This window comes from Acipenser ruthenus, chromosome 1 (genome assembly GCF_902713425.1).
Source record: "Acipenser ruthenus chromosome 1, fAciRut3.2 maternal haplotype, whole genome shotgun sequence".
Classification (NCBI taxonomy): Eukaryota; Metazoa; Chordata; class Actinopteri; order Acipenseriformes; family Acipenseridae; genus Acipenser; species Acipenser ruthenus.
The window spans coordinates 9614838-9626815 of NC_081189.1; the positions used below are offsets into that span (position 1 = coordinate 9614838).

Below are 11978 nucleotides of genomic sequence, written 5' to 3' on the forward strand. Positions count from 1 at the left end.
TGCACAAAATGTGGGAGCAGACGTTATTGGATGCAGCTGTAGATGTAATGCAAGTGCTAAGAAATGTTTCTCACATAGGAACCAGAACATTCTGTTATCGGTACATTTCTTGTTAGCAGCATAAGTTTAGCTGGTTTACATAAGAATGGTTTACAGGAAATGAAACAGGTTAGCGATGCTTAGCAACTGATAAGGTCAATGACACTCTGCTGATCAAGTTAGTTGTTAACGTAGTGTTTAAAAGGAGAGGTATCTGGACATCACTGCATTACTTGGGGAATTCCAATCCAGAGGAGGAAACTTCCAGCCCCTTCTTGAGAAAGAGTGTCCGGTGTACAGGCAGACTTGCTCAATCTATTGCTGTTACCAGAAGATAGGGGACTAATATAAATCTGTCTAAGAATACATTTGCTATAATTGCTGCTTGTTATTTTACTATGCAATAATGGAATAAGAATTGTTTAATAAACTGCCTGATTTGATATATTCTGAATACTGGTCATTGTCTTAATTATATTGTTTAACACATATATGTGTAGGATAAAGAAATAACTGTTAATACCACAATCCTCCTAACATACAAAAGACAAAATCAGATGGATGTTCTTATGAAATACAACTATGTGTTTCTCGAGGATATAACCCACTACAGTAACAGAAGTCAGAGCCCATAGAATGAGCACAATACTCTACAGTACATGAACACATGTCTCCTCCAGTATATGCCAGTAGTCACAATGGATGCATGGCTTTAACTGTGAAGTAACCAGTGCCACCTACTTGTGCATGTACCAGTAAAAGAACCTTTGGCAGCAATTCCTCTCTTTTACATGAGCAACTTGAAGGAGTAGTTATTACTGGCCCTCGAAACTAAACTTTATTGCTATGGGGGTTTATCAGGAAAGACCACCGCAATACCCCATGCATCTGTTTTAGTACCATTGCTACACTAAAAGCAAGCTACATTAAAATATTCATAATGGAGTTTATTATACGTGAAAGTGCTTTCAGCCAAAGACAATTCTTAATAAAAAATACAAAAAAAAAAAAAAAAATGTCATCCCCAGAGACTGGCACACCTCACATAACAGTAAATGATTGGCTCATTAAAACAGCTACAATAGCATTGGCTTCACATTCTCCTTTACATTTAAATTACAAAATGTACAAACATGCACCGTTGGTTATTTGATTTTTAGAACCTTGATACACAATCAGCCCTATATTTTGTTATCCTAAACAGTTGCATTTAGATACACCATTGTTTATATAAATTGAATAAAGTCCCCGGTCGTTAACTTGAAATGAGAATTTCCTTAACAATTGCCTATTGTTTTATTGCAGGAAATTTGGCAAACCAGGACATGGAATCTGAAGTTGCTCCAACTAACATGCTGTGCTGTTTTATCATATAAGCGTCACCCATCGCTTGGTGTTGCCTTTTACATTCGAAAAATATAATTTCAATTGAAAGCTCAAAAAAGATTGTCCCATGAGAAGCACAAGCTTATTATTTCCAGACATTTTCATTATATAAAAAATAAAAAACACAAAGAAACCACTGAAACAAAACGTGATGATCCCATTGTTTATGTTAAAAAAAAAAAAAAACTTTCAAAAAGACACCCTCCCAAAGAAAAAGTAAATACTTTCGTCCATTATTTTATATTAAATAGTATAGCTCTGTCACGCTCCCACAGCAGCACAATTCAATGTTACAATGTGTAACTGGAATAGCAAGTTCTCCTTGTATTTCATGCCCGACTCCATTTCTTCAGCAGCACTGGCAGGAACAGCAGTCTTCCAGGGTCTTGACTTTGCTGGTCAGAACAGCAATTTCTTTACCAGTGTTGCTGCAAATATAAATACAGATTATTCATTTCTACTTTTTGGTCATCATCTCAATATCCATTCTTGAATAACACCATACATTTTGTACTATGATTATAAATTATTATAATTGCCTTGTTTTGTAAATTATTAATAACTTGTTTTATGTGAACACGGTGGCATTTCAAGCTGGGCCTCAACCTAATGGTGCTCAGGTGTAAAGTTTCTAAATAGCTTCACTTGGCAAGCTTGTTACAGAGACTTGCCTGGAATGACCCCAGAATGAATGAAAGGCGGGGTGGATCCATGCAAGGGCCCTGATGCAGTTCCAAGCAAACCCTGCTGAATTCCGCTATTTTCTCTATAGGTTAGTTGTTTTCTGTCGTATAATATTTAACACATGTGCTAATGTTTCGCTTATAATCTCCATTTTCTCTCATAATAAAACCGATTGTACTGAACTTGAACCTAATCTGTCGCCAGTCTTTTGTTGAAATGAGGATGGAAAAAAAAAAGAGTGGAATTGTACTGTTTCACAGCTAACACAGTAACACTGCTGCCCCACTCTCAAGCTCTGCAAGCCCTTGTGTTCCTTAGAGTGGAGTTGTACTGTTTCTCAACTAACACAGTAACACTGCAGCCTGACTCTCAGGCTCTGCAAGCCCTCATGCTCCTCATATATGTTTTACGACCCTGACACTTTACGAAGCCTTTTAGGTGGACCCTTCACTTCAATTAGCATGTTTCAAATTGCACTTAACATATCAACAATCCTAGCTACAGAATAGGAGTGTATCAAAGTTTGTACAGTGGCGAATTCAACTTTGTACAATTATGTGAAATGAATAAATCCATATTCCAATCTGGTACCTGGTTCTGTCCCATCCCATTTCCTCTTGATCCCTATACTGGTGTTCTGCTGCTCCTTTAAAGCTTCCACTGAGCAGTTGGGCCTCGGTAGCTGCGGTCCTGGTGTGGGTCCCGGTCTGTTACTGAAATATTTCTTTTTTAAGGCCTTCAGAGGTGTGGGGGAAAAAAAAAGATTGACACATTTACAGAACAAAAAACTGTCACAAGTTTTCTCCATCTTGTGCAACAAGATGCCTACAAAATGCTAATATTGTCTTATGAATATTTTTGTCTATATTATTCACTATGTAATAAAGCAAGTATTTTATTACTGTATAAACGTGTCTGGGTTTCATTTATTTCTGTTTTGAAAAAATATTTAGTTAAATGTATTCTTATAAGAAATCTGTTCTGGCAAACCCAAGCTCACGCCACAAAAATGCAAATGAGTACAGTGTGGCAAGTCTTAAAGAAGCAGGCCTGTTTATCTGGGCTGGATTCCTGGAAACACATTCTAAAAGGCCCTGGCAGAATCAGAAATACTCTCTCTCTCTCTCTCTCTCTGTGTACACAGAACCTGAGCTAGCAGGGGAACAACATGCTGCCAAAGCTAACATCAAAACAGTCCACACCCTGAAAGGCTGAAGACAATGAGCTGTGTTAAATCCATAACGAATATGATTAACGTCTACAGGGCATAGTGCACCTGAACTACTATTACTGGATTTATATAAAATAATAGCACAACATCCTCAATCTCTTACATTGCTAGGTTAGTTATATGGCTGAATAGCATCTGTATAAACAAACTGCAGATAAATCAATTTGTAGACATCAAAATAATTGTGACTTCAGCTGTTTCCAATGTTTCCAGTAACCCCCGTCCCAGTATGATGAATCACTTCTTTACAAAAAATGTCAAATGTACCATTAATAAAACCTGATGCAAGAGAATGAATGTGAATGCTACACCACATTTCACATACACTTCAGGTATGAATTGATTGATTATTCATTATAAGTGATAATTAAGCAGTCCATCTACCATGGTGGTCCACATGTACTTCACAGCAGGAGTTATGTTGCAGCCTTTTGGTCAATCAAATTTAAATACTAAAAGAAACCAAAATTCAACGGCAAACGTGACTTCAAAATAATTGTAACGTTTGCCATTGAATTGTAGTTTTCTTTTAGAGTGTCTAAATTCAGCACTATTGAGTGTTTAATAGTTCTGGACAAAACAATTAATCCACATACACTGGCGTTTCTGTGAACAAAAACAGAGGGTCCCCTGGGACATCCGCTAAGAGGAATATCATATCGGATCAAATGGTTTGGGAAGAAAAAGTAAAATGGAAATGTGCAAAAGATCTGTTGCACTGATACTGTTGAAATAAGCTTAATTTTCGATATAACACTTACTTTGTGTAATCTGTGTGTAAGTGTTTGAAAACACATTTGTAAAACCTCTGCTTTGTATAACCAGTTTGGGTTTGGCCCGTGTACTATATAATATGTTTACATTTGGGGGAAGGGAGTTAGGTATGTGTAACTTGCAGAGAAGCCAGAAAGATACTGGCATGACCATATATAGCAAATGGATGTGGCAACTAAACAGGAATGTCAGTCCCTGAAGGTAACCACACCCAAACAGCAGCATCACAGCAAGCTGCAATAGAGCCTATATATAATCAGAAGTGAAGATTAGTTTGTTTCCTGACCAACAACCAACAAACACCATGCTCATTTTTGGCAGGGGCAGGGGGGTTCGTAGAGACATGGTAAATATTACTTTCGTTCTGTATTAGGCCAATATGTATTAGGCTAATATGTTTCTGCTTTGTCGCAATTTTATATATTGTATCTCGGTATTACAATTTAGACTATAATTAATATTAATTAGCAAAAATATATGCTGGCCTTTTAAACCTCTTACTTACAAGACTTTGACAGCCATGTGATGGAAAAAATAGATGGGGGTGAGACTGCATTTTGGAGCAAATGAAAATGTTATTTAATTACACAAAATATGCATTTACTATATGTAGCATTTACCTGTGAGGCTGTGAGGCGTGTGCAGGGGTTATATGTAAACAGGCCCTGTAGAAGCTCCAGCAGGTCATCACCAGCGGCACTAAATATATGCTCCAGTGGTGTTCCAGGAAACATTTTGAATGATACATAGTCAGGCAGGCTCGTCATGTCCTACAAAATACACAATACAGAAATTACACACATTAAATACATTTCAAAACTTCTTGTGAGACTACAAAATGTATAGAGGAGATTTTCAGACATTAAAAAAACAGACATTTTTAAAATCAAGGCTTAATACGTCCAGCCTCTGTGCATATTCACAACAAGCTCTCTTGTTAAAAAAAAAAAAGAATACTACTACTACTACTACTAATAAAACAACTTACAGGCCACTGTTCTTCAGTTGGAGTTCCCAAAGCTTCAAATATTTTTGTTAGCTGATCAAGATCAGAGTCTCCGGGCAAAAAGGGCACCTATTGGGGAAAAAACGCAAAATATATTTTATGTACATTTGCCGTTTTCCATAAAACCAGATACTTCTGGACACTTCACATGCAGATTGGATTGAATAGTTTTGATCTCAAACATTAGCTAGATGGACAGTTCAGAGGCAATTCCCGACTCGCTTATTGACAATGGGATGATGTTTCTGCTAAAGCTGGCTGGTAAACGGCATTTTGAACATGCTCTTGGAACTTATATTGCATTGGAGTGAAATCTGCAATGTTATCAGCACCCACTGGAATACTGTCTGAACCATCTGGACAGAACCCAAGTTCATCTATTTAAGCAGAAACAGCTTTGGAAACAAAGCATAATTATTTGACCACACTATAGTATACGGGTAATCTAAATGACTTACAAACAAAAACCCTTAGCTGTCTAGCACAGCAGCTGCAAAACTTTAATCTGTTACTCACCCTGAGGAGCAACTCTGCTAATATACAGCCAACTGCCCACATGTCTACACCCACACCATACATCCTGGCTCCAAACAGCAGCTCCGGTGCCCTGTACCACCTGAAAGTAGACAAAGAAAAGAGACTGTCACAATACATCCATGTAAGCTAGCAGGAAACTGTCACTGTAGAAATATTTCTGTCAAGTTTCATCAGTTTACTATATTCTACCATAAGATTATACTGAAATATATGGATATAGACCATAGCTGATATTTGATTGGCTTGTGGCAGCCATGTTTTTTAATGCAGCAACTTGCTTTGAACAAATCCTATACCAGGACCTTCCGATGAGCATGCGTGCCAATTTACGTGCCAATCGGCACTGTGGTTTCAGAAAAGTAGATTGTTACAAATGTGGTCACATGGTTTGGCAGACATATTGAAATGTTATAGCTTGTTGTATATAACTTGTTCTTTTCAGCAGTGCTATTCTGTTGTGTTCCAAAATATGTTTCAATGTCCTTTTTCTTATCTTAAAAAGTACCATTAATGATATTTTGATTTCTGATGTTTGAGGCGTGAAATCTGGAGATTCTTATTCTTGTTATTCTTATCCATTCACTGAGTGTATTCATAGTATCAGTAAAGCTTTGTGCCGATTCATCTTTGGGAAATAAAAGGACTAGGCCAACTACCATTCAGACCTCAAAAAACATTGTTATTAGCTCATCACCTCATCGCTGTTTTTTTTTTTTCTAGTAAGACAGGATCTTAAAGTAACAAAAACAATGACCGGTATTTTCACAGAAATTTTGACTTACCTTGTGACAACTTGATGTGTGTACACTCTATTAGGGCTTCCAAAAGCTTTTGCCAGACCAAAATCTGCAAGTTTCAGTACTCCATTCTCATCTAGCAACAGGTTATTGGGCTTTAAATCCTATACAAAAATGACATATTTCAGACAACAGTTACTTACTGCTAAAGATTGACTCGTGACTCAAGCTAAAGCTTGGAGAAGTTCCTCCCTTGCTCAGCACCAATCTTTAGAATCTGTTTTTCATCATCAGTCTATATGACCAAAGCAGTACTTGTATAGATCAACATTCATTTAACCATGTTGTGCTCTGTGAGCCAGTACCGTGATATATTTAACCTCAAGACTGTTTATCAGATATCGCCCTTGTGTAACATAATTACTTTGCCTCAAGTCAATTTAAAATTGCTTTGCATGTTTCCTTTTAACAGGAGCTCAGTCATTTTCAAACACAAGAACAGAAACAGAACATAATAAAGGTTATGTACGATAGAAAGTCTTTCATACCATCCAATTGTTAGAAACGTGCAGATTACTTTAGTTGGCAATTGAGGACACATTAAAATGACATAAACACAGTACAATTTGACAATACTAGTTAAAATTGTACAGGCACTATAAGGAAACCTGCGGCTCCCTGGACTGTATGAGCCACCCAGCACACCATGCGGTTGTGCCATTACCAGACAAGATCCTCAGGGACCACAATCAATTTCAGGTTGAATCAGTCATGACGTGTATGCATCAGCCTTACCCTGTGTAAGACCCAGTGATGGTGCATGTATTCAAGACCCTGAAGTGTCATAAGAGTGTATGCCTTGATATTTGCTGGGGTCAAAACCAGACTAGTGTCCTTTATTATTACCTGCAAAAGAAAAAAAAAGAAAAAGAAAACATGAAGAAAAGTCTGTCTCATCCAATCCTTGGACTCTTTCAGGAATTTCCTTCCATAAGGAACTGAGCTGTGACCACCAGAAATGACAATGACGTACACCATCCCCTTGAGAAAACTGATACCACCAAGCAGAAACTGAAGATTAGGAGTTCGGACAACCTATGAAATTAACACAATTTCTAAACTTGTCAGTTTAGAATACAGCTAAAGTTCCCTACACATTATTATGTCTTGTCTATGCAATTATCAACCAGCCATTAGCTGATTTGAACAAAATAGAAATGGAGTTATCCTCAATGACTAGGGATGTTTTTACTTCTAACTGGAACATTTAGGACAGACTGATACAGACAATGGCTTTTCTAGTGCAAATATACATAATCAAAAATAAAGCATAGTAGTGCAGAGGGACTGGCATCTCTGATAGAATGTTTTGCAAGGACATGGGCTTGTAAGCGGGAGGCTAAACCAATCAGAAGACTCATAATATTGAGAATGTAAAGACATACACATTGACATCTTTTATTCTTAAAGTCATATACAGAACCTATTTCAGGGGTGGTACATGACACATTCTTTCTAGAATAAAGCTGAAAAACAAAAGCATTTTAAAAAGTGCTCTTCATAAAAGAAAACAAATACAAACACACAGGGTTTGAGCAGTAATATTTGGTAACTTACGTTGAGTATTTCTTTGTACATGATGCTCTTGGGGTTAAAAAAAAAAAGAAAAGGCTAAATACGAAGCCAAATGAACAGGGTGTATGCGTGAACACTAACACAATCTGTTCATATTCGAAATGCACTCCAGAACTGTTTACAGGAACCAGAATGCTCCATTCCAAGAAAGCAAGACATCAACCATTTAGCAATGGAAACTATACTGACAAACTGCTACTGAAATTGATCACTGTGTTGTGTTGATTCAACAGACCAACTGTATAGGAAATTGAACTCAACATACAATACACACAGAACAGACCAGCTGTATAGGGAACTGAACTGTATAGGGAACTGGACTTAACCTACAATACACACAGAACAGACCAACTGTATAGGGAACTGAACTCAATATACAATACACACAGTACAGACCAACTGTATAGGGAACTGAACTGTATAGGGAACTGGACTTAACCTACAATACACACAGAACAGACCAACTGTATAGGAACTGAACTCAATATACAATACACACAGTACAGACCAACTGTATAGGGAACTGAACTGTATAGGGAACTGGACTCAACCTACAATACACACAGAACAGACCAACTGTATAGGAACTGAACTCAATATACAATACACACAGTACAGACCAACTGTATAGGGAACTGAACTGTATAGGGAACTGGACTTAACCTACAATACACACAGAACAGACCAACTGTATAGGGAACTGAACTGCATAGGGAACTGGACTTAACCTACAATACACACAGAACAGACCAACTGTATAGGGAACTGAACTCAATATACAATACACACAGAACAGACCAACTGTATAGGGAACTGAAAACAGCCTACCCGCCTACCTACACATGGCATTCCATTTCTCTCAACAGGAACACAGAAATACTACAGGGGTATTTCTTCACAGCTGGGATTGCTATTCATCAGAATTCTTTGCCTTTTTTCAAATCAGGCATCAAGAGTTAGCTTTAAACTTCTCTTACCTCAAGATCAGTTTCCATGAAGTCAAACACAAGGCTAATATTTGATTTGTGTCCAAAAGCATCCAGAAGCTGTAAGAGTAAAATCACAATATTTGTATTTAAATACTTTAATTAGGTTTCCATTTTCCTGGGAACACAAACAATCATATTTCAATCAACTAAAAAGAGTGGAAGTATTTGTATCAAAATGGTTTAGATTAATTAAACTAGCAGGTAAATGGTCATTCTAAACCCATTTATATTGCACTTAACAGATTAAATAGCTCAGTCAACACCCTTTATTTCAAAGTGATCTTTGAAAATGAGGCTGCCTCTGTTCTTGAGCAAATAAACAGAAAACACTTACTCCAATAATGTTCTGATGGCTTAACTCTTGCAGCAGCTTGATTTCTCTAAGAGCCGTTCTGTTAATTCCTGTCCAAAGAGAAATTCGTGTTTAAATTCCAAATCTCTCTGAAACTGCGCTGCTTATGTTACAGTACTGCAGTATACTCATCAAGTGTAAGAACTTCGCTGTTAACCGTACCAGACAGGTTCATACGGTATTCAACACATTAGGAGAACACAGTTCATGCCAAAACATCAAAGTATGGGCAAGGCTCATTAAAATTAGACTAGCCGTATCAAGATATAGCCTTTAACATTTTCAAACTGAAATCACAGTTTTAAAGAAATTCTGAATAACTCAATTTAAAATTAGGGCAATTTTAATAACACCAAAGAACAATTCATTAAATAACTGAAGCTCCTTTAGAACTGTAAAAATATCTGTGACAAACACAAATTTCACTATTTCTTATAAGGTGAGACTCCCACCTAGTGGACAGTACTTGAACAACATTAATAAAAAAAAAAAAAAAAAAAAAAAAAACCACAGCATTGCTCTATTTAAAAATATAAAAGTTATTTCTAAATTCAGAATACAAGTAAACCCTTCCTGTATGGTAGTACAGTTTGGATAAACTAGGTCCTATGCATTTCTTACTTTAAATTATTTTGAGTGCTAGATATCAGGCTCATGTTAGGGCAGCAGTGTGGAGTAGTGGTTAGGGCTCTGGACTCTTGACCGGAGGGGTTGTGAGTTCAATCCCAGGTGGGGGACACTGCTGCTGTCCCTACTTTACCTAGATTGCTCCAGTAAAAACCCAGCTGTATAAATGGGTAATTGTATGTAAAAATAATGTGCAAAAAAAAAATGTAATTGTATGTAAAAAATAATGTGATATCTTGTAACAATTGTAAGTAGCCCTGGAAAAGGGTGTCTGCTAATAAGTAAATAGCCTAATAATAATGTTACACTTGCTCTTTTCCCTCAGGTACTGTTTATATGGCAGATGAGTACCAAGTACAGTCATTTTAACAATAGCCTGATAATTTTGTGTTAGATTGTCCTCAGACCAGCCCGCATTTCCTTGTTTAAGGGAACTAGGATTCTTCCCAGCCAGATAAATCTTATGATACTGAAAATATATGCACTTACCATCTTTAGCTTCCAACCTATGTCCAAGCTTAATCTGAAAAGTAGAAATATCTCACTGTTAACTCCATTCTGTTCGTGTTAATGCATTTAAATATAATGGTAGCGCTTAACTCATCACATTAATGACTTGCATTTAGGGAATTGCTGAAAAACTACAGCTTTGAATGTCAGCAGTTCAAAAATACTACGGAATCCCATTTACAAACATAACTGTGCAGTAAAATAAAATGTGCAATCCACAGACATTAAGGGGTAGCATCACATTACATGAGCAGACCTGTCATGTCTATAAGGGTACCACTATCGTGTTGGGTTATAATAGAAACATTTGGAGGCTGAACCCAGATCCCATGAGAGCTGTAGGGCGAGCTGTCTCCACGCTTGTACACCTTGGTGTGTGCTATTGCTTGCTTGCATGATTGGTGTCTGCTTACAACAATTTTTAACTCAGTCTTCAAGCAGTCATCTGTCCAGTTTATTTACATTCCACAAAGGCAGTTTTAGATGCAGAAACTGCATATTATATAAAAGCCAATTGCAGTAGAAAAAAAAAGAAAAAAACTCAAAAACTCACCTTCTTAATAGCAACAATTTTGTCTGTATTTCTTTCCCTTGCTTTGTACACAGTGGCAAACTGGAAAATAAAAATGTTTTATAATTGTGTTGCGGAATAAAACAACATTTGGTCTATTTTACTGTGCATTTCCAAGCATGCATTTCATTTAAATGCACACTAAACGGTAGTTTTCAAAAAAGCATCTCTGAAGTCTTATTCTACTGCTCCTATTCAAACAGTCAGTAGACTGCCTGTTGCAAAGCCACAAAAACCCGTATATACACAATTAATATTGTGGTTCATACATATTGTAGGCAGTACTTTTTGTCTGTATGAATCACAATATTATTGTATGTGTGCAGAGCGTACTGTCCCTTTCTGTGGAAAACATATTCATTGTTCACTAAACATATGCTGCATTTTGTTTACTAACTTACTCAGTACCCGTTCAAAATCAACCTTCCCTTACCTGACCCTCTCCAAGAAAATCAAGCTTTTCGTATCGTTTTGCTCGAGACTTCACCGGCCCCGCCATCATCTCAAACGGTGTTTAACTGTCACTCACACTACTTCCTGCTATAGGAGTTAAAGCCGCCTAACTGCTTCCAGGTCAGTCGAGACATGTTTCCGCTGAGGCACAATCAAGTGATAATGTAATGCAAAACTCTTTTATATTTCTGAATACTTTAAAAAATAATACATAGTTGTTTGTTATATATGTATTTCCTTATTTCAATGTCCTTTATGACTCATCATAATTTTGTCGAACAGACCTTTTAAAAACGGAGAAAGACCATGTTTATATTAATTTGTCACAGTTAGCCCTCTTTAAACGAATATTTATACTATTAATATATACTTGATTTATTTATGGTTTTATGATAATTATTATTATAATGTTACCTTTATAAGTAGTTGTATACTTTATAAATGCTC

General features: G+C 36.8%; 1 protein-coding gene across 2 annotated transcripts; it reads right to left on the bottom strand.

The window, feature by feature from the left end:
• Positions 1-632: 632 nt before the first annotated feature.
• LOC117973384 (cyclin-dependent kinase 7) lies at positions 633-11671 on the bottom strand. 2 transcript variants are annotated; one of them, XM_058995892.1, is made up of 12 exons: positions 11512-11670; positions 11061-11120; positions 10487-10520; positions 9353-9420; positions 9007-9075; positions 7190-7300; positions 6440-6558; positions 5637-5736; positions 5103-5189; positions 4735-4884; positions 2701-2845; positions 640-1853 (listed from the first exon to the last, which is right to left on the bottom strand). In XM_058995892.1, exons 1-12 carry the CDS (start codon positions 11578-11580, stop codon positions 1825-1827), a joined length of 1041 nt encoding a protein of 346 aa, XP_058851875.1. In that variant the 5' UTR covers positions 11581-11670; the 3' UTR covers positions 640-1824. The 2 variants fall into 2 exon arrangements, with proteins under 2 accessions (XP_058851901.1, XP_058851875.1); XM_058995918.1 differs by lacking the exon at positions 7190-7300 and having other exon boundaries at positions 633-1853; positions 11512-11671.
• Between the last annotated feature and the right edge of the window lie 307 nt (positions 11672-11978).